This window comes from Ambystoma mexicanum, chromosome 8 (assembly GCF_040938575.1).
Source record: "Ambystoma mexicanum isolate Mex_15411 chromosome 8, UKY_AmexF1_1, whole genome shotgun sequence".
In the NCBI taxonomy this organism is placed as follows: domain Eukaryota; kingdom Metazoa; phylum Chordata; class Amphibia; order Caudata; family Ambystomatidae; genus Ambystoma; species Ambystoma mexicanum.
This window is the reverse complement of record NC_090929.1, coordinates 1,042,847,839-1,042,874,904: the sequence shown is the minus strand read 5'-3', so window position 1 is coordinate 1,042,874,904 and position 27,066 is coordinate 1,042,847,839. Positions and strand designations below refer to the sequence as shown.

General features: G+C 48.5%; 1 protein-coding gene across 1 annotated transcript in view; it reads left to right on the top strand.

The window, feature by feature from the left end:
- POLR3A (RNA polymerase III subunit A) overlaps positions 1-27,066 on the top strand; it is a 1,042,059-nt gene that overhangs the window by 223,183 nt on the left and 791,810 nt on the right. Inside the window, exon 8 of the mRNA XM_069611006.1 lies at positions 24,924-25,060. Within this exon, the coding sequence (XP_069467107.1) occupies positions 24,924-25,060 (137 nt within the window). The remainder of the gene's footprint in view (positions 1-24,923; positions 25,061-27,066) is intronic.

Genomic DNA, 27,066 nt, shown 5'->3' with positions numbered 1-27,066 from the left:
TCTGACGTGAGTCAATTCCTTCGTCACCTGGGTCATCTCTCGTCTTTTTTGAAGTGTCGACTGTGCCAGATCTTGAAATAGGGAGATGTCCTCTCCGTTCATTCTAATGTGGTCCATTGTCCTTGCCTTCCTGAGGATTTGTTCCTTTTGGGAGTATATGGTTAGGGCCACCAATACCTCTCGGGGGCGGGCACCTTGGACTGCTCTTCTCCTTGGGCCTACCCTGTGAATTTGATCTATTGGGATTTTTACTTTATCCGCTGCGTCCAATATGTCCTTGAATACCTGCTGCACTGCTCCTTTGAGATGTTTGTCTTCAACTGTCTCTGCCATGTTTTTTATTCTTATGTTTGACCTTCGAGATCGATTTTCTAAATCTTCACATTGAAGTTCCAGATTGTGCGTTAGGCGGATTAGATGTTCCTGTGTTTCTGCGCTTTGTTGCGTCTCCTCCCCCATGTTCTGCTCTACATTCTCTAGGGTGTCCGTTCTTTCTCCTAAACCTGCCACCTCTGTCTTTAATTCTTGGACCACTGATATAAGTTCACTTCATTGATTCAAACTGTGCGTTCAATGAGGTCATAAATTGTGCCTGAAACTCCCCGAACCAGGCCTTCATATCCTCCTTCGTGGCTATAGCTTCTGGTGGGGAGTCCGTATCCGTCCCTGTTCTATGCCCTTTTTGTGCTTTCACTCTCTCTGGGAGCCCTTTGTCCGTTCCCCAGAGGTGGACCAGATTCTGATCCTGCTTTGCTTGAGGGGTCTGTGGGAGTGGTTGGTTTTGCTTCCCTCTGGATTTTGACAGTGCTGCTCTTTTGTTGCTTACCAGCCTTTTCCATTCTCCTGTTTCTCACTGGTGTATGTGTTGTCCGTGTGGGCCCGTCCTCCGGGTCTGCTTGTGCGCCCGCTCTGTTCCGGAGTCAAGCCTTGAGCTATCCTTCTGGTTCTCACGTCCCGTTGCCCCGTATTTTCTCTTGTTTATCTCTCCTGCCGTGGGGGAGCTGTGTAGCCTTCAATTCCCCCTCTGTGAGCCCAGTTACTTGAGGGGGTGCGGTGGTACCGGTTTGCCACCGGTCCCTTTTGGCCCTTGCGTGTCGATCCCTTGCCTTGCTTCTTGTGGGTCTCTCCTCCGTGGGGGCCGTCTGGTGTGTTGGAGGCCCTTTCAGTCCGTGGTTGTGCGCGTCTGTGTCAGAGGGATCCACTCCTCTGCTCCCTCTATCTTGCGGTCTCTCTGCTCTTATGTTGGCGTCTTGGGGGGGGGGGGGGCCCTCCTTCCCTGTTCTTGTCCGGAAGCTCTCTGGACCGGTCTTCACTGCTCACTCCCTGGGACTCCTGTGTTCGTTCTCCTAGACCCGCTTTGGTGCTTCTCGTGGTTCCCGTTAGCTTCTGTTGGTATCTCCCCCTCTCTCCTGAGTATCGGGCCGTGCTTCCCCGGCGGTGTCTCTCCTCGCCGATAGTAGTCTGGAGGGGGGAGCGCCGCCTAATATTTAGTGTCTCTCCAATATCAACCCTGTATTCTTGCTTAACTGGGCACCGCTGGGGGTTTACCTGCTTCTGCTTGGTGAGTGTTTGCCCTCGGGCTCTCCTGGGAGACGTCCCTCTTCTGCTGCCCCGGCGGCGTCCCTTAAGGGGTCGTCCCGTCCTTGTCACGACCCTCGCCCAAAACCCCCTCTGGCAAACCCATTGGCCAGGTGGAGTCAGGACTCGGGCTTCTAGAGCCTGGCATCCTCTTCAAAAGCCCTCATGGGGTCAGTCCTGGCGCCTATGGCGCCAGGCTCATACACCATGAAAAAACAATGTGCTTGGGAACTACTTTATTGTATTGTCGGACAACATGGAGGCATGGAGATACTTAACCCAGTCGGTCATTCTTGAACACAGTCCTCCTGTATTTTCAGGCAGAAACTTCCCTGCAGACCACATCAGGGCAAAGCTGAGAAGCATACCAGCGAGTAACCCTGCTGGGTGGCATCCCTGTGGATACCAGGTGAGCGTAACAGTCCTCTGGGCCTCATAACACGGCCCTCTGTACTCCTACGCCGCTCCAAGGCCGCGCCCAAGATGTTCTCCGGCTGCTGTGTAGCCTCGTGGGTGAGTGTCGGCTGACACCGCGTCTCCTCCCAGTATCCTCTGGTGACCTCGCCCGTGTTGGCCCCTCCAGTTTCAGCTGAGAGGCCTCCTTGTTTGGGATCTTCTGCCCCGCCGATCCTCCCTCTGTCGGGCTGCCCACGTCTCAATGGCGCTCACTCTGCTACAGTGCTCCTGCGCTCCATCCGCTCCAGATCGTGCGTCCGAGATCAGGTCGTCTCCTACTGATTCTCCGACCTGTTATGACTCCTGGAAAGCGAGAGATCGCACTTTGTTGATGTGCTTTCTGTCACAGCGCGAGAGAGGAGACAGAGCCCTGCTCACGCACGTCTTCCCTCCGCGGCCGCCATCTTGAAGTCATGAAGTATCTTTAATGTTATATTCAAATCTATTCCACTATACCGTGGGTGAAGTATGCAACTCAGTCTAATTCCTCTTCTACAATTTGTTTGACATAGCGTTGGATGTCACTGATTGGAGTTCCTTAAGCAGACAAAATGGTGCACTTTCTCCAGCATTGGATCTTTCATGGATTCACATGCTGTGAATAATTCCCTGTCGTCAGGCTGGGAAACCTCTGTAACTTTAACCTAGTGTTTTGCTATGGAAAACTTCGATACTTTAGTGTCCTATCAACGTCCTTTTTGGGTGCTTCAGGCCCCACCAATAGGACGCCTGGTATAAATAGCCCTGCCCGCGCGGCGTCCCTTCAGATTTCAACTGTCTCCAAACTGTTGGGATCACCTCATGTTTCTTCGTGTTTTTGCACATGCATTTTGGTTGTGGGCTAGGATGTTGTCTGTAGCCTAGAAGTCTCTTTTTCGGCCATGTGCTACCTGCGGCATGAAGGTGTACAAAGGGGATGAACATATGGACTGTCTTTACCCTCCTCACTCGGCGGATACCTGCGAGATATGTCGGGGGTTTTCGCAGAAGACCTTGAAGGACCTCAATCGACGGCTCATATGTTGGCTTAATGAGGGCACGTACCCGGCTTCTGAGGTGGGTTTGGCCCGGGGGAGCCTATCTTCCGCAAGGGCGGAGAAATCCGCAGAGCATCCCCGAGCCGCATCGGCAGAACCCCCTGCTAAGAAGCACCGGCCGCAGTGCCTGCGTCAGTGGTGGGGAGTGGCAGCAAGTCTTTGTCGAGGCCGCATCTGTCGAAGGGGGCGAGTGGCTCTTTGTTGTCCAAGCGTGGGCGGCCGGACAAGTTCAAGGGGTCTGGTGGGAGGCCCTAGAAGTCTACGGTGTCGGAGAAAGAACTGGCGAAGCCGAGGGAGTGTTAGTCAAAGCACTCATCGTCCAGGGACCATCACAAGTCTTCGTCCAGCTGGGAGTCTTCAAAGCATCGTTCCGGTTCTTCCAAGAGATCTGGGTCTCTGGTAAAATTGAGGCCAGGGGATGAGGTTCCGACGATAGTGCTGCAGTCTACGGTCCTGCCGACGGTGGTGTCATCGGCGCAGTCCACGACTTTGACGGATAGTGGTCCACTGCTGCTGTTGTCGTCGTCACAGATGGAATCGGAAGGGTTGTTGACGATGGGTGGGGCATGGCAGTCCGCTGCCTTTGTGTCAGTTCTTCCTGAGAACATATTGCAGCAAGATCCTGCTACGTTTTCTGTTTCTTCAGGAATAGAGGAGGAACAGGAGCCGGTGTTTGACCCGTCAGCCTTGGGTATGCAGAGTGTGAGGACTTTGACGCCGAGTGGGGTAGGGGCTGGGCTGCCCCTTTATCCTTTGGTTAACCCGCTGTCGCTGCAAGTACTGTCTACACTGCAATCTTTGTTGGGGCAGCTTGATGCGAGGTTGCCTCCTCCTCTGAGTCCGGCGGTGCCGGTGGTCGAGGGGTTGCCTGGTGAGGCGCCTAGGAAGTCTCGTCCGGCACGGTTGCCCTTGCCGGTGGGGTTGGGTCATCCATGGTCTCATCCTGAGGAAGGCGTGCTACCTGATTGGGACCCTGAGTGTGCCGCAGGACACCTTGTCTACTGTGTCGCCGAGAATAGATGACACATGGGACGTGGAGGTGGAGCAGCCCCGTAGTCCGGCTCAGCCATCGCCTCTGGATGATATTGTGGCGTTCCACGCCATGATGTCGAAAGCATGTCTGGAGTTTGGGCTGGTGCCTGAAGAGGAACGTAAGGACTGCTTCCTCTTCGACCATATGAGCAAGCGGAGGAAGGCGGCGACCACGTGTGCAGAGACGATGCGCCAACCATTTTCAGAGCCGACTGTGAAAGGTCCCCTTGAAAGAAAGTTCAAGGCTCTGGAGTCTACCCCTAGATGCATTGTGTTGCAGCCCACGCCCGAGTCCGTGGTATCGGCGGCCAGCCGTAAGTCCAGGAGCCAACATAAATGTGTGATGTCTCCGGACAGTGAGGCCAAGACGCTTTTGTTAAAAAGGTCTTAACGGTAGGGGCTACGACTGTGAAGCCTGCAAATTCCTTGGCGATTATGGCCAGATATGATAGTGAAATGTGGCATCGGCTGGCCCCGATTCTGGAACATCTGCCAGAGCGACACCGAAAGGAAGCAATGCTGTTGGTTCGAGAGGGTGAGGAGGCCTCTAACCACTGCATCCATATTGCTGTGGACCTGTCGGAGTCTGGTTTAAAACAGATTAATAATGGAGTGGTGCTCCGGCGGCAGGCCTGGTTGAAGTGCACAGACTTTCACCCGGAGGTCCAATATAAAGTCGTCGACATGCTCTGTGAAGGCGAACACTTGTTTGACCAAAAAATTGATGAGGCTCTGAAGGGGATGAAAGAGAATACAGAAACCGCTAAATCCTTGGGTTCCTTACAAAGTGGTCGCTCTTTTCACCCCATTTCGAGCTTTCCGTGGAGCCTCGGGGAATGCCCGGTTTGCTGCCTCCAGAGATTGGGGGTACGAGCACTCAGCTACTCTTCTCAAGGGTATCGGCGTTCTGTCCAGTTGGTGCAGAAGGGCCAGGACTTCCACGCTCAGCGAGAGAAGAGTTCGCAGTCCGCGGCATCCAAGGGGCGACAAACTAAAACTTAACAATGACTGCCATATGGACAATCTGCTGGGGGGCAGGGTCGCCATCCACGTTGACGAGTGGCAGAAGATCACATCAGTTCGCTGGGTGCTGCACACGGTGTGTCTTGGCCACTCGTCGGAGTTCCGGCGCCCTCCGGTTCCTATTCCGCCGGTGCATGGGCTGCAGCCGCATCTTCAGATCCTGCAGCTGGAGGTGGTGCTCATGTTAGAAAAAGGGGCTATAGAACCAGTTCTGGTTGCGGAGCGGGCCAAGGGGTGTACTTCCGGTACTTTGTCGTGAAAAAGCCCAGCGGCAAGTGGAGGCCTATTCTAGATCTTCGGGCGTTGAACAAGAATCTGCAACGCCTGAAGTTCAAGATGCTCACCATTCAAGATGTCATCCGGTCGGTGCAGCCGGGCAAGTTCCTGGCGTCGTTGGATCTGCAGGACGCCTATTTTCACATCCCTATTCGGCGGTCCCTGCGGTTTGTGTTCGGAGAGGAACACAATCAGATTCGGGTTCTCCCGTTTGGCCTGAAGTTGTCTCCCAGGACGTTCACAAAGTGTCTGGCTCCGGTGGCGGCTTTCCTCTTGAGGGAAGGTCATCATGTGTACCCCTACCTGGACGATTGGTTGGTGAGGGGTTTGTTGCAGGAAAGGGCACGAGAGTCTCTCATGGCGACCATGCAGCTTTTGCAACGGCTGGGATTCGACGTCAACTTCAAAAAATCGTATTTGACGCCGTCCAGAGTTGGTGTTTCTCGGGGCACAGTTTCTTACCCGGCAAAATCTGGTAGTTTGCTGTGCTAAGGAGATTCGCTTCATCTGCAGAAACGTTTGTTTGTTGGTTTATTCACTCGACACTGCGAGTCACTCGGGACTCTTGCCGAGGCACACTCGCTCACTTCCTGGAGGAGTCGGAGTCAGCCAGTGATTACGTGGGCATCCACGTGACTTTGCTCAACCACAAAGAGCAGCCCCAACCGCCCGAGCGGTGTAGTTTGCTGTGCTAAGGAGATTTGCTTCATCTGCAGAAACGTTTGTTTGTTGGTGTATTCACTCAGCACTGCGAGTCACTCGGGGCTCTTGCCGAGGCACGCTCGCTCGCTTCCTGGAGGAGGCGGAGCCAGCCGGCAATCACGTGAGCATCCACGTGACTTTGCTCAACCACAAAGAACAGCCCCAACCACCCTTGCGGCGTTAAGCCCGACTGCGGAGTAAAGGTAGATTCTCATCTAAAGATAAGGGGGCGAGGAGCTTATCAGAGGGTGCGCCGAGTGGTGCACTCTCACAATTTAGAAATACTTTCACGATGGGGAAATATGAGGGTAGGCAACAACCTCCTATCAGACCAGTTTTAGAGATACCCAAAACACTCATACATAGGAAGATAGCTTATACTCAAACAGATAAGGAAGGGTACTTTCGACCCAAAACAGTGGATAGAGCAACTGATCCCCATCAAATTATACCGGAAAGTCGCGCTGTAGCTAAGGATAAACAGGAAATACCTGATTTAGGTAGGGAAGATAGAGGAGATTATCTCCTACCACTCCTATCTAACTTGCATATTAGCTTGAACTTGGCTTTGAAAACCATGAGTGAGTCCCAAGAGATTCTCTGTGGTTCCATGGTAGGGCAACAAGCTGCTTTTAACCAACTTGTGACTCGTCTGGCATTTTTGGAGGGCATAGTGGAGGGTAAAACAATTAATGAATAGAATATTAAAGAACCGATTCGAGGGGGATTGGGTCCTCCGACGTATTCCATATCTATGACAGGTAATGTCCACAGATGTGCTGCTTCGGAAAATCTTTGGCGTCTGCGTCCTGCGTCGATGACGTCGATGCGCCGTCCCCAAGGACCTCCGCCGACGTCACCCGATGTGATAAGTAGGACGCACAACGCCTATAGCCTCAGTTCCGTTTTTTCCACGAACGTGTTCGCTTCGTGAATCTCGGTACGCCGCGACTCGTTGGAGTTTGCTGTTTTCAATTCTCGGTTCGTTGAACCTGTTCGGTTTGTTGAGAAGACCTGTTCATGGCTATGTCTTCTTCGTCTTCAACCCCGCGTCCGGGCTTCAAGAAATGCGGGGACTGTGGGTCCAAGATGTCGGTCACGGACTCGCACAACCCCTGCCTCTGGTGCCTTGGGGAGGCCCACGATACGGACGACTGTGTCGTCTGCCAGTCGCTCACGGCAAAGGCCTTGCGGGAACACAAGAAGAAGCTGTCGGTAGGCCTGGTGTCTAAGCCCCGGAAGTCGAGGTCTGCAGGGCTTCCGACGGATGACTCGAGGGGCGACTCTCTGCGTCATCGTCGGAAGTCCAGTGGGTCTCCTTCCAGGAGTCGGTCTCGCCACTCCTCCGCCTCTTTGAGGCATTCCCGGAAGCGCCGCCATAGGTCGCCTTCCCCGTCCTCTTCCGAGGACTCCGCCCGTCGGCAGGTCGCTTATCCCTCCATGCAAGCGACACCGGGAAGCAGATGCTAGCGATTCTTGAATCGCAGGGCACCGGTCCGTCCGCGCCTCTGAGTGGGGTCGGTCGGCACCGGTCGAGAGACACCGCTCGTACGCCTTCGGGCTCGGGTGGTCGGCACGGCTCGCAGGAGAGGTCCCGCTCGGACAAGGGTAGCCGTTCTCGCCATGCCCGTTCCAGGTCCCGGTCCTCGACGCGCTAGAGACCGCCTGATCCTGTGCCGTCTTCGAAGAAGACGTCGACGCCTATGGCGCCGAGGTCGTCGACGATTTCTCTCGAGGCTCCGCTTCCGAGGGGGTCGTCGGCGCCTAGGTCGTCGAGACACGCTCGGAGCTCCGGCTTCGAGGCCTGTGTCGACGCCGCCGATGCTGGCGGCGCTGCAGCTGACGTCGACGCTGATTCGCTCGACGTTGACGCCTTTTCTGTCGACGCCGACTCGTTCGGCGCCCTCGCCGCCTTTCGAGGCGGTGGTGTCGGAGGGGCCTCGTGGCACGGGGTTTGCCCCTAGAAAGGCTCTGGCTAAGGTCAGACACTGCTTTGGTCCCCAGAGGTCTTCCTCTCCCCGCCTGGAGTACATTTCTGAGGGTGATGAAGGCTCTGATGGCAGCTTGGTTTCCGGTTACGGTTCCCGATGAACTTATCTCGGGCCATAGCCAGTTTGATGACCTGCGGCAGTCGCTGCATGATGCCAGCGGACTGGACACCTCTCCGGAGGTGGAGTTTTGTAGGCCAGAGCCTGGCACTCATGCCGATTCTTCATATCAGCGCCTTATGTCTCGGGTCACCGAGTACTTGGGTTGGTCAGCTCCCCCAGGGGAGTTCGTTCAGGATGATCTCACGGACATCCTTGATCTCGGTCCACCCACTGACCCGGTTTTGCCTTTTCATATGGCTCTGCAGAGAAGGGTGGCGGCGGCTTGGACTGCTGCGGAGAGTCTCCCGGCAGTGGGCAAGTCTTTGTCGCGAAAAATACCGTCCAGCCGGTAGCGACCCCTGCTACTTGTCTAGGCACCCCACTCCGGAGAGTTTGGTGGTGCAGGCGGCTACGGCCCCGGCAAAGCAGGCGGCGTATCCTACCATCCCTCCGGATAGGGACGACAAATGTTTTGATGGCTGGGCGAAGAAAGTGTTTTCTTCGGGGGGTATGGGGCGTCAGGCGGCCAACTCTGTATGTGCCTTGTCTCGTTTCACACACACTCTGTGGAACTATGTTGCTTTAGCGGCTGAACATATTCCCGAAGGGGACGAACGGGATGGTTTCCTTGCTATTGTTCAGGATGGCAAGGATGCCATGTGTGAGGCCGTTCAGTCGGGTTTGGACTTGGCGGATTGTGTCAGCCGGTTCATGGTGGCGAGCACCGTAATGCGCAGGTTTGCGTGGTTGCGGAAGTCTGGGTTCGCTCCTGATGTGCAGTCCCGGCTCCTCAACATGCCCTTTGACGGTGAACACCTTTTTGGCAGAAAGGCTGACGAGAGCCTTGAGAGGTTGCAGACCTCCAAAGCTGCAGCGAAGTTGTTGGGCGCTGTAGTTCGCCAACCTCTGCCTTTTCGTCCTAGGGGACAGCAATGGAGGGGAGGTTCCTTTCGCTATTACTCGTCCTTCAGTAAAACGAGGGCAGCTAGCAGTCCAAGAGGCCATCATAAGAGTGCCAGAGGTGGAAATAAAGGTACTTGAGGTGCCAAGGCCACTCGGGCAGTTGCCTCTTTGCCCTCGGGCAACGCCGCAGCCGCTCCCACTCAGTCATGAGGCCAGGTCCCATGGTTCGCCGGTTGGGGGAAGGCTGGCGCAGCATCTTGTAGAGTGGCAAGCCATTACTTCGGATGTGTGGGTTCTGGAGATCATAACCCACGGCTACTGTCTTCCTTTTCGGCAGAGGCCTCACGACAATCCACCAGGGAGCCTCTCTTTGAAGAGTCCGGATCCGCTCCTTGCGCAGGAAATTCAAGCCCTGCTGGAGAAAGGCGCCATAGAACTGGTGCCTGTAGCGGAGAGGAACAAGGGATAGTATTCTCCTTATTTTTTGATATCGAAGAAAGACGGGGGGATTGAGACCCACCATGGACTTGTGTGGTTTGAACAAACTCCTCAGGAAGGACAAGTTCAAGATGGTTACTCTCTCTCTCAAGTCCTCCAGGCCCTTCAACTTCAGTACTGGTTGGTGTCTCTCGACCTCAAGGATGCTTACTTCCATGTGCCGATCCATCCCAAGCACAAGAAGTACCTGAGGTTCGCGGTTGGTGACTCGCACTTTCAGTTTCGGGTCCTGCCGTTCGGATTGACCTCCGCCCAAGGGTTTTTACCAAGCTCATGGTGGTGGTGGCAGCGCATCTCAGGAAAGGGGGGATTCACGTCTACCCCTACCTGGACGATTGGTTGATCAGGGGGAGCTCTCCCGAGCAAGTCCTGGATCATCTGTCAGTCACCTGCCACTCCCTTCACAGGCTGGACTTCTCCCTCAATTTAAAGAAGTCCCATTTGACACCAACGCAGCGGCTCCAGTACATCGGAGCAGTGCTCGACACGTCCCTGGGGCAGTGTTTTCCTCCTCAGGTGAGGGCTCTTCACATTCAGCAGATGGTGCACAAGTTTCATTTTGCCCAGGATCTCCCAGCGTCTGAGTTCTTGAGACTGCTCGGCCTCATGGCATCCTGCATTCTTCTGGTGCCAGAGGCTCGTCTGTGGATGAGATCTTTGCAGTGGGCACTCAAGCTCCAGTGGTCTCAGTCCTACGGCAGGCTGTTGGACCCTGTTCAGGTGCCGTCCTCGGTGGCCCGGGACCTTCTGTGGTGGGCCGTCGAGGGCAATCTGATGAATCCCATTTTGGCTGCCCTGGCCAGAGGTGACGATCGTGACGGACGCATCCCTCACGGGATGGGGAGCTCATGCCAACGAGTTGACAGACAACGGTCTTTGGTCTCCGTCGGAGTCCAGACTCCATATCAATCTGTTGGAGCTGAGGGCCGTCCGGCTAGCCCTGAAGGCTTTTCTGCTGACTGTGCGCGGAAACAGTGTCCTGATTCTAACGGACAACACGGTGGCCATGCACTACCTCAACAAAAAGGGGGGGCAGGGTCACTTCCGTTGTGCAGGGAGGCGATGCAGCTCGAATTCTGGGCCATCCAGCAGGAAGTTTCGATCTCGGCTGTTCATCTGGCCGGAGACGACAACGAGACGGCGGACGCTCTGAGCAGGCAGAGCTCGATCTCTCACGAGTGGGAGCTGGCTCAGGAGATTCTCCTGGAGATCTTCGCCCTTTTGGGGACCCCTCAAGTGGATCTCTTCGCCTCCAGTGTCAACCGGAAGTGCGAAAGGTTTTGCTTGTGGGAATTTCCTCCAAAAGGAGCCTTAGGAGACGCGTTCGTGGTGGAGTGGTCATTCCCACTGCTGTACGCGTTTCATCCAGTCCCCGTCATCCCGCAAGTGCTGCGGAGGTTATGGAGGTTCGGTTCCCGGATGATCCTCATTGCTCTGGCGTGGGCCCGGAGGACGTGGTACCCAGACCTTCTCGACTTGTCCATCTGCCCTCCACGTCGTCTTCCCTACCGAGACGATCTGCTCTCACGGGCGGGGGGGTCAGGTTCTCCATCCAGAGGTCAGATCCCTCAATCTTCACGCTTGGCTTCTGAAAGGTTGAGCTATAAGGATTGGGACCTCCCTGAATACATGATGGAGGTGTTGCTCTCGTCCAGGCGGCCGGCAACTAAGTCTCTGTACCTTTGCCGTTGGAGAAAGTTCTGCGACTGGTGCAGAGTTCAGAATGTGGATCCTTTTGAATGTGACATTCCCATAGTTCTGTCTTTTTTGCCCACAGGGGCTTGCAAGGGGGGACCATTAAAGGTTACCTGGCGGCGCTGTCCATATTTAAGCGCTCGTCTGAAGAGTGTTCCTATTTTAAAATTCCTTTAATTTCGCAGTTTTTGAAAGGGCTCACTAATGTGTTCCCTCCGTCACCTTTTCTGGTGCCAGGTTGGGATTTGAACCTTGTTCTTAAGTTTCTTATGGGTGCTCCGTTTGAGCCTTTACATTCTTGCCCTTTGAGGCTGTTAACTCTGAAAACTGTGTTTTTGGTTGCGGTTAATTCCGCTCGCAGAGTGAGTGAGTTACAGGCACTTTCAGTTAAGCCACCCTTCACTGTGTTTCATAAGGACAGGGTTGTCCTTGGAGTTCGTCCTTCTTTTCTTCCGAAGGTGGTTTCGGAATTTCATTTGAGCCAGAAGGTTGTTCTTCTGGCGTTCTATCATCCTCCACATCCTGGTAAGGAAGAGGAGAGGCTCCATAGGCTTGATCCTAGGAGAGCGTTGAGCTTTTATATTTCGCGCATGTCGTGGGTCAGAGTGGACAATCAACTTTTCATTGGTTACAATGGAAAGCGTTTGGGACAAGCTGTGACGAAACAGACTTTGTCTCGTTGGATTATTTTAGCTATCTCCGAGTGTTACCGCTTGGCGGGTAAGGATCCTCCGGCTGGCTTGCGGGCCCATTCTACCAGGGGAGTGGCTGCGTCTACTGCTCTGCAGAGGGGAGTTCCTATTCGTCACATCTGTGATACAGCCACCTGGGCTTCAGTACATACTTTTTTACGTCACTACTCCCTCTTTTCCATCAGAGGGCAAGATCTGGCCTTTGGCAAGGCAGTTCTCTATTCCGCAATTTGATTGGGTATGCTAAATTTGTATTCTAAATTATTTCCCACCTCCTTTTTTGGTACTGCTTTGGGAGTCTGTCATAGATATGGAATACGTCGGAGGACCCAATCCCCTCGAAGAACAAGTTACTTTCTTACCTGGTAACGTTCTTTCGATGGGATGGTCCGACGACGTATTCCATATCGCTCCCTCCCTGCCTTCCCCGCTGCAGAATTTCTTTTGCGATTGCAGCTTGCGTTCCGCAAGGCCTTGTGTGACTGACTGGCAGAAAACTGGTGGCACACGTTCTGGGGAAAAAACTATAACTGAGGCTATGGGCGTTGTGCGTCCTACTTATCACATCGGGTGACGTTGGCTGTCGGAGGAGGTCCTCGGGGACGGCGCATCGACGTCATCAACGCAGGACGCAGACGCCAAAGATTTTCCGAAGCAGCACAGCTGTGGACATTACCTGTCATAGATATGGAATACGTCGTCGGACCATCCCATCGAAAGAACGTTACCTGGTAAGAAAGTAACTTGTTCGTCTATTTGATAAATGTAGAAATGAACAAGATACTAGGTTAACAACCATGGATGCTAAGATCACCACTTTGTTGGAAGTTATGCTTACAGGGGATCGCCCTACCTCTTCAAATAAAAGGATAGGGGATCTAGATTTCCCTGGCCAAGGAGGTAATACATCCAGTAATAGAAATTATGGAAAGGAACTGAGCTGTCCAGATAGTCCTTCGGTCCTTTTGGATGTTATTATTAAGGCAACAGAAGGGCTTACTCAAGAACAGGATTTGGGAAATCTTAGCGCTCAGGAGCATGGGAGAGAAATAGCAATGGAGGGGGAATGTTTGAATATTAGTAGTGAGGACACGATAATTATCCAACATACTCCACCTAAAAAGGGGCAAAAATGTAAACAAAAGACAAAACATAGTGAGAAAAAATTAGTAGACCAAGCTTTAGAAACAGGTGCTATGACTAATACTGATGAAACAGGCCCAGTTAATAGTTCTGACTATGATATAAATGAGGTGCCCCAATCCCCAGTGAGTAGTCGTAAAAAGGCAAAAAAGCAGGTTAGGATGCTTAAAAAAAACAAAAATATGCCTAATACAATAATTAAAGGTAGAAATTCGAATCTCACAGCAATCAGAAGCATTCCGGTTCAGGAAGAGCAGGAGGATAGTGAGGTACCAAAGGGCCCCAACAGGGTAGAGAGTCAGGTCCAGGGCGAGCCCATAAATAAAGGCTCTTTAGCCAGGGGAGAAAAAAATATCGACCCTAACATGGATGAGAGTAATTTATTGAAAATTGGCAAGAGCGCCCACGAACCAAACAAAGATGACAGCTTTTGGTAAAATAACCAGTACCAAACATGCTAGAACATCTATAGGCACACAACAAACTAAGCTCCCTACTATTGCTCAAGTAATAACACCGGTAGTATGTTCTAGCATCCCCTCCCTTAATGGGCCGATTGCTATCGTTGAGAGCGGGAGTAGTTTAACCCTTAATAATATGGGGGAAAAACCCCTGGATACACAATCTTTTAAAATCCAGGATTCTCAAGGAAACGCATCGAGTAAATCTTTTGTTGATAACATTAAGAAGCAATCTACTCTGGCCCAGCCCCTTTCAAAGATCTATACAGGGAAAATTTTGGGTTGGATTAACAATAATAAAACAAACTCTCAGGCTAGTTTAAACAGAACACATCTCTTAAATCTGTTCAAAAAGATTCCCTTATTACGAGCAATAACAACAGATGATATATAAGCTATTTCTCCACCTAATCACAATAACCATAGAATGGTAAGCTGTTTTCATTCAGTGATGGTAGGAGATATGGTGCGTGCTCAAGAAAAAAACCTCAACTCTTTGGGCTATGATCTATCTACATTAGCAGATGACAAAGAGGCCGATAATTTCCTTCAATATAAGGAACTGAACAATACTCAAACACAACAAACCACACAATTGGGTAAGAATAAAGTAGAAAATTCCTGTTCGGGGTTGGCTTTAATTTCCAGCCTCCTTAATAGTGGTCAGGATTGGTCATGGTTGCAACCAGTGCTTAAAACTTTGGAGACACTTAGACAGGGTAATGGGTTCTCCTAAAAGCTCTTATATTGATGTGATTTCCTAGAATTCTTGTGGGGGATTACACTTGAAAACGTTTTTGAACAAAAGGGAAAACTACACCTACCCCCGTATTTACTTTTTCCAGGAAACTTTGATGTTGTCTGAAATGTATATAGAAGGTTTTTACACTTTTTCTTCTTTCGCATCAAGGGGGCTGGCGGGTAGGCCTAGTGGCGGCTTGATTACTGCCATCGATCGTAACTTAGGGTTCCATGGTGATGTGATTTTTAGGAGTGGTTGGATTTTGGGCATTGTTCTTTCATCAGAGAATAATGTAGAGCCGATCCTCCTGTTGAATCTATACTGGAACCCACTAAAGGTGACCATTGAAGTAGTGGAAGACTCTCTTGATGTAATTCTGGGAGGTTGGTTTGAGAAGGGGTTAGGAAATCGTATTATTTTAGGAGGTGACTTTAATTCAGCCTGTGCTGAGGGCTCTATGTTAAACGAAAGAGGGGTGATTCCTAGATTTCTTCACCCCAATTTTAAAAGAGGTATATGGTGGGATAACTACTTTGATCATTGGGGTTTGGGTCTTTTAGATCATGCCTTGGATTGGAATCTACCTAAATATACCTGGAAAAGAGGAAGTAACAGCTCCAGAATTTACTTTTTCTATGTATCGAATAGTTGGAAGCAAGCCTGTGGTAAACTGACACTTATGGAGGTGGGGTTGGGTGACCACATTCCCTTATGTTTTTCTCTTTCAATTCCCAATGCTGGTAACTACATTAATCCTATGCTTTTGGGCCTAAAGGCTGAAAATAATGGGAGAAGGATTGCATGGATTAAGAAAAAGATTGTGAAATGTAATACTTTGGTTTTGGAGAACCTGTCCCTAGTGTTGCATCAAATTAGTAGGGGAGAGGACATCGATTTTGGGGGGATCCTACCTACTATAACATTATATTGTCATGGGTTTATAAAATTAGCAGGACTAGTGATATGGAGGTGTTGAAACCAAGGGGGAGGGCGGGTGACTCCAGAATCCAAAGTTCTAAGTGTATTAAATATAGGGAAATTAAAGCCTTGAAGAAATTACCCATTTCTTTTTCTGAACTACAGCTTAGAAAGAAAAAAAATATCCTGAAACACAAAAATTTGATTAAGTCCTTGAGAATGGATCAATATCTTGAAGCGCACCAATTGATGATGCATAACTTCTGCAAGGGCAGAGATGTAAAATTTTGGGCAGCTATCAATACTACACTTATACCTGTAAAATACAGACTTAATTGCCCCATCCAAGCGGAGATGTGGTGCTCCTTCTATAAGAAAAAGTTTTTCTTGCCTTCTGCCTTCTCTAGGGAACAGGATTTGGACTTAGGTCCACCAGTGGTGGGTGATTGTCTGTGGGATATTGAGGATATTATGGTGGGCTATTAATAAACTCAAACCATCTAGAGCGTCGGGCCCTGATGGTATTCCCCCTTTTGTCATAAAGGCGGCCCCTGAAATGTGAGCAGAGTTGCTCAAACCCATATTTGATGATATTTTTAAATATCATATTGTCCCTAAATCCTGGGCCCAAAGCATTATTGTCCCTATAGTCAAAAAAAGGGACGTTCTCAACCCCCAGAATTATAGACCAATAGCACTTTTAGATGCAGCTGGTAAGGTCTTTGGTATTTTACTTTTGAGGGACCTTAATAAAGTGATTAGAAGGAATGCTTGCTTTAGCAAATTTCAGGTTGGCTTTAGAGAAGGCTTAGGAACAGACCTGAATGGGAATATTTTGGCCCATTTAAGAGATTCAGTCCATCAATCCAACATGGGTGAAGTTTTTATGGCATCCTTGGACCTTTCTAATGCTTTCAACGGGGTTATCAGAGCAAGATTGTGGACTAAAATGCTAGCAATGAATTTTCCACGTAAGATTGTCTAACTCTTGGCTCTGTTACATAGGAATACCTCGGTCAGGGTGCGCTTAACCCAAGAAGGTTCTCTTTCCGATGCCATTGAGGTTGGGGTCAAGCAGGGCTGCTCACTTACACCCACGCTCTTCAACCTGTACGTTAGCGATGTAGAGGACATGTGGCAGGGTCCTTCCATTGCTCCGGTAAGGTTGGGGAGTTTGGTTATCGAGTGGATGGCCTTTGCGGATGATTTTATTCTTTTTGACCGTACCCCACATGGCCTTCTAGAAAGATGAATATTTTCTATGAATATGCAATGATGAACAATCTTTCCCCTAATGCATCGTAATCCAGAACGATTGTAGTTTCTAAGAAGAGAATTGTCAAATCATATATCTGGAAGATGGGAGATGATCCGGTGGAACAGGTCCAGGCTATAACATACCTAGGTTATACGTTTTCCAATAAATCTAGCCTAAAGATGTGGAAATTGAGTCTTGTAGAAAAAGTGTCTAAATTAAAGACTCAAATGAAATTTCTGAGTGTTAGGGTATGTACATTTTCGCTCTTACCAATAAGACGTTTCTATCTTGCGAAATGTGAGCCGGTTCTTTTGTATGGTCTGGACATCTGTACCCATGACATGAGCTCATATTTGAATGTGGTCCAGGGGAAAATGTGGAAAGAAGTAATGGGCCTATCTATGGCAATCCCTAATGCCATTATTCGCCATGAAATATGTCTTATCTCACTCAAAGCTAGATATTTGTGGAGACAATTATTCTTATTTAGAAAAATGAATGATCCACCCATTAACACCCTATATGAGTTGTTAAATAAGGTCGTCGAATCCGGGTCAGTGAAATCTATCAGGGGATTCAGTGATGGAATGAATTCTCTGTTAGATACTCTAGGTTTTTGCTTAGATGACCTGGTTCAACGACCTGGACTAGTCAAGAGACTTTTATTTAGGGCAGATTGGGTGGATACAGTAAATGGCGTAGAGTCCTATGCAACTTATAAGGAATATGCTAATTTCGGGCATGCAAGGGAATGTATTCCCCTTTATTTACAAAGATTCCCTTGCCATAGGGCGAGAGTAATATTTATGCGGTTTAGACTCAATCAGATGCCGACTTTAGAAAGAATACATAACTGGATACATAAATGAAAGGTGCTTAATTCAAACCAAATTAGCCTTACATGTCGTTTCTGCAGAGAGACTGACATGTTAGAAACCCTTAAGCACCTTGTCTTAACATGTACCCATTTTGGGTCTAAACGAGCTCTCTATCTCAAAGATAGATTCAATGGGGATTTTGAAATATCTATCAATTTGTTTTGGAGTCGCTGTATGTGGGGTGTAGATATTTCCTTAATTCTTGCATTGAATTTACTGCTCCAAAATATAACCGAGGAATTGGAGGTAAAAAATAAAGAATCTAATGTCGTTACAGTAGAATAACGGCAATGAAAACAAAAAGGTAAACAATTAAGGCTGGGAGAGAGATTTTTAAGATTCTATGATAATGTTTGTGACTTTGATGAAATCTTTTTCTTCCATTGTATGGCATTTTAGCATTTTCTTCATTTTATATATTTTTGTTTTATAAAATGAAGTGTATATTTCTTGTATGTGAAATGTTGTATAAGGTTTTATGTAAACTAACAATACAACAATAAAAAAATAATAATAATAATCTGGTGAGGCCGTCCAGCGAGCGTGTGGAAAAGTTGCAGGCCAAGGCAAGTGAGTGGAAAAAGGGCAAGGTAATCTCGTTCCGGGGTTACATGTCGCTGTTGCGGGGCCATGGCATTGTGTATCCGTCTTCTTCCCAATTGCCGCCTGTTCATGAGGCCGGTGCAGGAGTTCCTCTCAGACAGATGGTCGCAGAGTCGGGGATTATGGTCCGACAAGTTGGTGGTCGACAAAAGCTTGGTGGACGCCCTTCACTGGTAGTCGGACATGGTCAATCTTGTGCGGAGCATGCCCTTGCTGGAGCCGGAGTTCCAGCTTCTGATCGTCTCGGACGCTTCCCAGGTAGGATGGGGGGCACACCTCGACGGGTCACAGGTGCAGGGCCTACAATCTCAGGTGGAGACTTTGTTACATATCAATGTGCTTGAGTTGAGGGCGGTGCACTGGGCCCTGAAGTAGTTTCTTCCGTGCATCTGCGGGTCGGTGGTGAGGGTGTTAACGGACAATACCACCACCATGTTCTATTTAAGGAAACGGGGGTGCACATATTCCAGAGTCCTGTGGAAGGAGGCGCAGGGCATTTGGTATTGGGCTCTAGCTCAAGGGATCAGCATTGTCGCTTTCCATCTGCCCAGCGTTCTGAATGTCCAAGTGGACATGCTCAGCAGGGACGCCAGTCAGCTGCACGATTGGAGGCTGAAGGAGCAGCAGGTGGCACGGATCTTCCAGTGATGGGGGCATCCTCTGTTGGATCTGTTTGCTACGAGGGAAAACAAGTGGTTTCTGGAGTTCACCAGCATAGGGGCTCATCCCGAGTCATTGGGGGACTCTTTTTCATTGGTGTTGACGGGTTGCTTCGCGTATGCGTTCCCCCCCCCCCACCCCTTCCCGCTCATTCGGAAGACCATCAAGTGGATTCGGAAGTACCAGTTTCTAGTGATTCTGGTGGCCCCGTTCTGGCCCAGGCAGACGTGGTTTTTAGATCTTCATCTGGCGGTGGAGGAGCCGATTCGGTTGGGAGCGGATCTGGATCTCCTGTCTCAGGACGACGCCATAGTGTGGCATCACGATCCGGCTTCTCTCAGCCTGGTGGCGTGGCTCCTGACCACTCCTAGTTCGGTCATTTAGGAATACCCCGAGAGTGTCGATGGATTTTGGAGGCAGCGAGGGCGCTGTCTACGAATGTCTTGTATGGGGGCTAAATGGACGAGATTCTGTGAATGGTGAAAGGGTCATCCTGGGGTTCCACCTTTGGACGTTTCTCTGGCGCAGGTTCTCACGAGAAAACGCTGTGCTGCTCCTCTGTTCAGTGATGGCTTGCTGAAACATTTTCTGAAGAGGTTGTTTCGGACATTTCCTCCGGTGAAGAAGTTTGCGCCGGTGTGGAGCCTTAATGTGGTGCTTTCGGCTTTGATGAGGCCTCCTTTTGAGCCCATGTCGACGGCTCCTTTGAAGTTCCTCTCAGGAAAGAGTGGCTTTTCTAGTGGCAATTACCTCGCCCAGGTGGGTGTCTGAATTGCAAGCACTGGTCATTGACTCACCTTACCTGAGGTTTCTGAAGGACAAGGTTCTCCTGGCCACTTACTGCACTTTATTCCGAAAGTGCCGTCAGCATTGCACAAACTTGCCTCTATTGCATGACCCACGTTCTTTGCTAATGCATCCACGCCAGCGGAAAAAACCCTGCATTCTCTGGATGTTGAGGGCACTGAAGTTTTATCTGACTCGCACACAGGACTTCAGGAGGTCAATGTAGCTGTTTGTGGAGTTTGTGCCCTCCAACAAGGGCCAGTCCATCTCCAAACAAGGACTTTCCCGCTGGGTTTCCTCTACAATCTCGTTTTGTCACGCAAAAGCTGGCAAGCCTTTGAGGGGGATTCCGAAGGCTCATTCTTCATGATCCACGGTGTCATCAGCGGCGTTGTGGTCTGGGATACCGCTGGTGGACATTATTTGCCAGGCAGCCTCCTGGGCGGTGCTGCATACCTTCACCAGGGATTACTGTGTGGGGCAGCAACATATGGAAGATGTGCAAGTGGTGTGTGCTGTCCTCCAAGGCCTGTTCCAATAAGGTAGGCCCTGCAGCTTCGGGGTCCTATATCACTTACTGCGTTTGTTGTCTCATGGATATGATTAAGTACGGTTTTTGGTTTGCCTGTGACACACTGCCACACATTGGTTGTACTGCTATGTAATCTAGTTGCAGCATGTGAATCCATGAAAGAGCCAATGCTGGAGAAGGGAGTAGTTTCTTACCTGTAACTCCATTTCTCCAGCGTTGGTATCTTTCATGGATTTACATGCGCCCACCAGCCGCCCCTGCAGGCAAACCTGATTTCGGGTTCCCTCTACTTTGGAGGTTAATATCTGAAGGGAAGCCGCAGGGGCGGGGCTATTTATACCAAGCGTCCTATTGGTGGGGCCTGAAGCACCCAAATATTATGTTGATGGGACACTAAAGTGTCAAAGTTTTCCATAGGAAAACGCTAAGTTAAAGTTATCGAGGTTTTCCAGCCTGACGACCGGGAAATATTCACAGCCTGTGAATATTTAAGACAAACACTTACAGTACAGGCCCAGGGAGATACCGCGTCACCTACATTTAGGGAATTTTATGGATGTTGGGGTAGCCAAGAGGGCAGGTGCCACCACCTACCTTGTTAAGCAGGGCTGTGGGCGATGTGGGGAAGACCCCCTATGTAACTTCACCATGCCACATAAGGCACCGTCAGGAAGTAAGGTCCCTAGGAGGGGCTAATTAACCGGTGCTGGAAAGAATGGTTCTAAACGGACTGGTAGACTCAATGTTCCTTTAAGAGATTTCAGTCGGAGGAAACCTGCCATAGAATGGTTGAATGTAACCACACTGGTCAAAATGAGAGCTTAAAGAGCCAAAGTGTTCACGGGACACAGGCAGACGCAGGAGATTAGTATACTCTGCATATGTTAAAAAGATTTCTCTTTTGGCACATTTCCCTCCATAGTTTCTATTGAACCCCAATCTTTTTTTGCTTTGTTTTTTAAACTGTTCTGACTTTTTTTGAGGGGAAGTAAAGCCTTCAGCTTTACTTCGACTACATTTTGCTCATTTGTTATGTGAAAACTGATCAGTCCTTCAGACTATCAGTACTGGAAAACTGTTTCCCTTTTAGCCTTTTACTTTTTGTAACTTTTTAACATTGCTCACAGCATCTTACAATGCAGTGAAGACATATTTGTATCAACTGTGAGAAACCTGAAGGTGTCTCACTCACTAGTCCCTGGGGGATCTATCGTCCAGGTGGCCAGGACATGGTCATCGCTTTTGGATCCAGTTCCTGGGGGTGGACCAGTGCGGGAGGATCGCCTGGGTGAGAGGTCTTTGGGCAGTGGGAGTGGGATACCGGGTGGTGAGGCGTGGTATCACCTTCCTTATAACACCTTTATTCCCATCCAACCAAGTAGGATATTTAGGAACTCCAAGCTCCCCACCCCCTTCACAACACAAACACTTTCTCACAGACAGCCAGCTATGAGCGAAAACGGACTAACACCCAAGCCATATTCCTGACGTGTCCCAATACAATGGTCAGGCAATTACTGACCATCTCTCACACACACACCTGACTTCCATTAAGCTTCCCCACACTGATAAAAGACGGAGCATGAGAGCAAACTCTGCGCAAAGCATACGAGGAAACGGCAGTTCCAAGATGGCTGTTTAACAAGAGGAGAAATACGGCAAAAACGGAAGGTGATTGCAAGGAGGGAGTTGGAAAGCGTAAGACCAGGAAAATAGGCTGAAGGATCCGGCATTGTGTGTCGGAGATACACAGGCCCTCCTGCGTCAAGAATCAAGGCAGGGAGAATTACCTGCTGTGGTACTGGCTCCAATAACAAAGCGGTGTCTGTGAAATCCTCACAGCCGGTGATTTGGAGGGACCAATACAAGACTGGTCTGTGTTGAAATCAAGGTTGCAAGCAGCAACATTGTATGGCGAGCGCTGGCACGAACATGATTTGAAATATGTGTGATAAAAGACGCAAGTAAAGTTGAACTGCTGATGAGTGATTGAACTTTGAAACTAAGATACGATACCTTTGATAGTGGTCCGACACCACGTGGGTGCTCAATCGAAGGTCTCTGTAAGGTATCCAGCTTCAAAGTGAAAGTTGTAGAGAATTGTGAATCAAAGTGGTCCTGCGACAGGTCAAGTAAAACCAAGCGCACAGTTGAAAGTCTTTGATGTTGATACAGTAACGAACATTTGTTGCAAAGTTGATGAAGTTGGTCCGAGCCCGGCAGAGGGAGATCAGTTGAAAGCTTTGTGTTAAAGTGGGCCTGAGCCCGGTGGAGGGGGTCCCGGGGTGGACAGAGAATCACCTGAGAATTTGTGTGTGGGAAACCATCAGGAGAAAGGAACTTTGTCGTATTGCATCCGGCCCCCTGAAAAAGAGACTTTGAATGGCAAAGAGACTTTGGCACAGATGGCCATGATGTTAAAGTTTTCATCTGCACCCTTGTGCTAGAGAAGCCATAGACTGTGCTAAGCTTGTGTGCTGCCTTGTCCTGTGCTGAAAACATGGGAAAGGGAAGCCAAATGCTTGAATATCTTGACATAGCATTTCTTGAACACTTTCGCATAACATTGTTTCCCACACTATTTGTATTTAGAAGTAAGGATTAGCAACATGTTTATTAGTATAGACCCTTTTATTTTGACAAGACACCACTAGGACTGCATTATTATTATTTGATGGTCGTAGCTTGCTCCCATCTTTAAATTTGGGATTTGATAGGCGTTTTTCAAACCCAATTGAAGTTCAATAAACACCCTTGAACTGTGTGATCACTTGTCTGTCTTACTGTTTGATACCATGCCTTCCTTACACAACTTAGTTTTACACTTAGTATTTATGGGTACTTTTATAAGTGCTTAAAGACAAACTGGGGGGGTGGTGGGTGTGTGTGTGTGTGTGTGTGTGTGTGCGCGTGTGCGTGTGCGTGTGTGTGTGTGTGTGTGTGTGTGTGTGTGTGTGTGTGTGTGTGTGTGTGTGTGTGTGTGTGTGTGTGTGTGTGTTCGCATTTTAAGAACCTATGGTGACTTTACATACGTTTATTATTGATTGCTCTATGATATTATCACCTCCTTTTTGTTATGGTGTGTTTGAGGCCTACAATAAATAATGTGTTTTTCTACATTCCTGTCTAAATTGAATTGTGTGTTTCACTGTGTAGTCTCAATTGTGGACCACTGACCCCACTCGCAGGCTCCTGAGAATAGCCTTGACTGCTCTCCATGGTCAACTTAATTGGGTTTGGCCGAACATCTCAGAGTTCCCCTGTTAACTATAAATAGGGTGGCTTCCTAAAATCTATCAATCAAGCCAGAGTCTAGAAAACCATCTTAACACAATACACCTGTCGAGTCCAAGATGGAAGAGCCTTTTATAGGCCCAGTTTGTTTGCCACTGCAACTCTGCCGTCCAGCCAATGAAACCACTGTAACAAATGCAAGGACCACAGTACACCAATCACGGCCTGGGAATAGTTTTGATAAACAGGTGCACAGACTCATGGGGGCACTCCCACCAGGGAGAAGAGGGAGGGGAGGGGAGGGGACAGAGAGAGGGGAGGGAGGAGGGTGGGGGTCACATACTTATATGAAGTTAAGCGAACAGAGGGTATTGATGGTATTTGGAGATGGAGCAAGGGGCAGTTTGGAGAGAGCTCTAGGATGCTGAAAAATGGTTGCCACCCGAGCAGAGAAAAGTGCTTTGCAGAAGAGACGGGAGGTAAAGGAACAGGAGGTGGAGGAGGAAGAGACTATCCAGGAAGCCAGGCAAGTGGTGTAGTACTGAGAGATGGAGGACAAATTACTAAGGAGGTGGAAGAGTGATACCAGAGTTGAAATGGGTAATGTGAAACCTCAGAAGCCAAGCATAAGGTGGAGGAAATTAAATGGCAAGAGAAGGCGGTAGAGGACATCCACCCTACAACAACCGGGTGTAAATGGACAGGTGGAAATAGGGGCACTTAGCCAAGTGTTGATCTGGAAAGGAGACCGGAGGAGAGTCCGAAAGATGAAATACATTTCCCTTTAAGCTCAAGACCGTTGAAACTTGTCAAGGAGGCAGATTTGAATGGGGTGGTGGGAAACCAATTCAGAGACCTGAGTGAGTGGCAGTGTAGGACTACCAACTCTCCAGGGATACCCAAGAGGCTGGATTTAGGGTTGCTGCATTGCACCCTTGCCTTTTTCATGTCCACGCCTAGCCCCTAACACAGGGAACACCAGTCCTGTTGCCAAAAAGAGAGGAGCTCACCTGAGCCTCAGGACTAGGATCAGTCTGCACAAAGCTTCAAACTGCCAAGCTGAGAAGGAAGTGAGCTGACACTTGAACCCCAGGACTTTGAGGGATAATGAATTGATAGTCCTCCTCAGAAGGGGAACTTGGAGTGAGGAGGCCATCCATCATGAGACCATTGCAAAACCAGAATGATATTGGTTTTCTTGATTTCTTTGTCTTTGACATCTCCCTCCCCACATGGCCCTCGTTCTTGGCTTAAACCAGAGGGAACCAATAGCTTTTTGAGCAAGCAAAGAGAGAGCTACTGGGAAACATTACCTAGTTGTCTTGGTCAAGATTTCCAAGCAAGAGTGGTAGTTAATTGACCCTTTTTATCTTGGTAACCGTGTTTAGAATATGGAAAATTGGGGAATCCCTCCATGGCATAACCTAATTTTGTTTCAATTTCCTTGCATTGGCCATACTGTGTAATTGCCCATAATAAATCTTTATCTTTGTCTTAGGTTGCGTGTTGCTACTACTCTGCTCCGTGACCGTGCACGCCTGTGCACAAAGCTATGCACACACAGATGCTCTTCACTAATTCGTGTTGATTTATTTTGAATTCTGATAGTTAAAGTACATCCTGGAATAAGTACCAGGTGTCCCAGATCCTGGGTAAAAGGGGGAATGTTGACGAGTTGACAAATATATGTATATATTTATTAAATTGAACTTTTCTTCATCCCTAGGTCGATTTCGAGGAAACCTTTCTGGAAAAAGAGTGGATTTTTCTGGGAGAACTGTTATTTCACCTGACCCCAATCTGCGCATCGACGAGGTTGCTGTACCTGTCCATGTGGCTAAAATATTAACATTTCCCGAAAAGGCAAGTGAAGCAATACTGTTTGTTCTAGGTTTACTTTTATGCATTTTCACTTTTGAGTTTGCATCCAAGAGCTTGCAAACCCATAGACTTACCTTTTAGTGTTGGGAGTGGTTTAGGCCTTAACTGACCACTACTATTTTTGTACATGCACTGTGTTTTTACTATGTATTATTTAATCTACACTACTTATTTTTACCTAACAGATTATATGTGTAGTTCGATAGTCCAGTGTACATTTTTTCAGTATATCAGTGTAGATGTATTCTTTGGTTTTCTGTGTGTACTAACTGCAATTCCCTACGAGCCCTCCTTCCTCTCAAGAGTTTACCTTGGCTGATCTGCGATAGCCAACTTCTGTAGACAGGTTTGGTTTAGATTTTAGGTTGGACTTCTGCCGCACCTTTAGGTTGGATAGTTACACACCTTTCTCCAGAGGATTATACAAAAAGCTCCCTAAGTGATTAAAGAAATGTATTCTTTGGTGTTACAATACCAAAGTTCTCCAAGCCATTTTTCTTTGGTGATGTGTGAGCTCCTTCCTCAGTTTTGAACTTCTCATTCTTGGTGATTATGGAAGCAGTACATACAAATCAGTTTTAAAATTGTACTGGGACTATCCCAAATATCCAAGTTTGAGGAGCGAAAGGCAAGGCTGGGTCGGTATTTTCCCTAATCATATGATATACTTGTTCCAAAACGACAATATTCTTGGGCAATGCCAGGCCAAACATAGGAATTCTGCTGGACTATTAGTAAATCTATAATGGGCATATTAGGCATAAGGGAATGTAGTCTACTATGCAAATGATAATTTTGTAGTAGGAACCTAAAATGTGTACATTTCTATTGATAATTTAAAAGGATTGTTTTAGGTTGACCACACATGTTTTTCTAGTCGTCATTCGATAGAATAGTTTCTACAGCCCTTTTCGCCATTGATGATTGATGGTTGCATCACTATAGCATATAATTTAGCGAGAGGGTGAAGATATAATGTAGTTCGGTTTTTCCGGAGTTGGAGGGTCATTTGGGAAACCTGGAAAATAGGGCATAAGTGCCTGTCACAAAAGGAAATATATATATATATATTTGTGATGTCATCTTTGATGTCCTGGGTGTTAGTGTTAGCAGTGCACGGTGGCGCGAGTTATGGTTGCTTATCTTACCATAATTGCCGAATTTCAGGGGTTTTCCGGTTTTACTTAGAACCATAACGTCCCTTTAACAAAGTTTTTTTTACTGAATTTGATAGGTTTCTAGTAGCGCAACTTAACCATAACGTCCCTGACTTTATATACATGTAACATAGAACATACTGAACCTCTAGCTGGTGATTTTGATGTCCGCGGACTACCGCCATGTCCGCAGACATATTGAAAATCTCAGCGTGGTGAATGTAAATTTAAATAGTGTGCCCCGTTTCCCCTTTGAGGTTGGCTCTGAAAAGAGCCGTTTTTTTTTTTTTTTTTTTTTTGCAGATGCTTGACACACCTGTTATTTTGTATTTTTTTTTTTCTTACTTTACTCCTAAAATCTTCACATAACCTTCTCCAAAGCAACCCTTACATTCCAAAACAGAATGGCATTTCCCATAAAAGCTAAGGAAATGCCATCTTCTTTAAAATAGCATTACTGGAATCAATATTCTCGTTATTACAGAAGAACATACCAGCTCTAAGCATGAAGGCACACATGCCTCGGTTGATTACACACCTAGCATTGTTTTGCTGAGGACAAAAAACGGAACTATTGTCCCATATTGCCCTAGGTACTAATCCAGAAAAAAATACTTTGGCATTTGGAAGGATGTTCATTACTGCTTGAACCAAGTGTTCCAAATCTGCCAACAAAGTAGGGGCACTGATATAACCCAAATGGAAAGCACCATAGTGCAAAACTACCACATGGGGACTGTTCATCCTGCCCATATCTTCACAAGCTTGTACAATTCCCTGTACATTGCAATCAGGCACAGTGCTCCACACCACCTCCACTCCTTTAACATC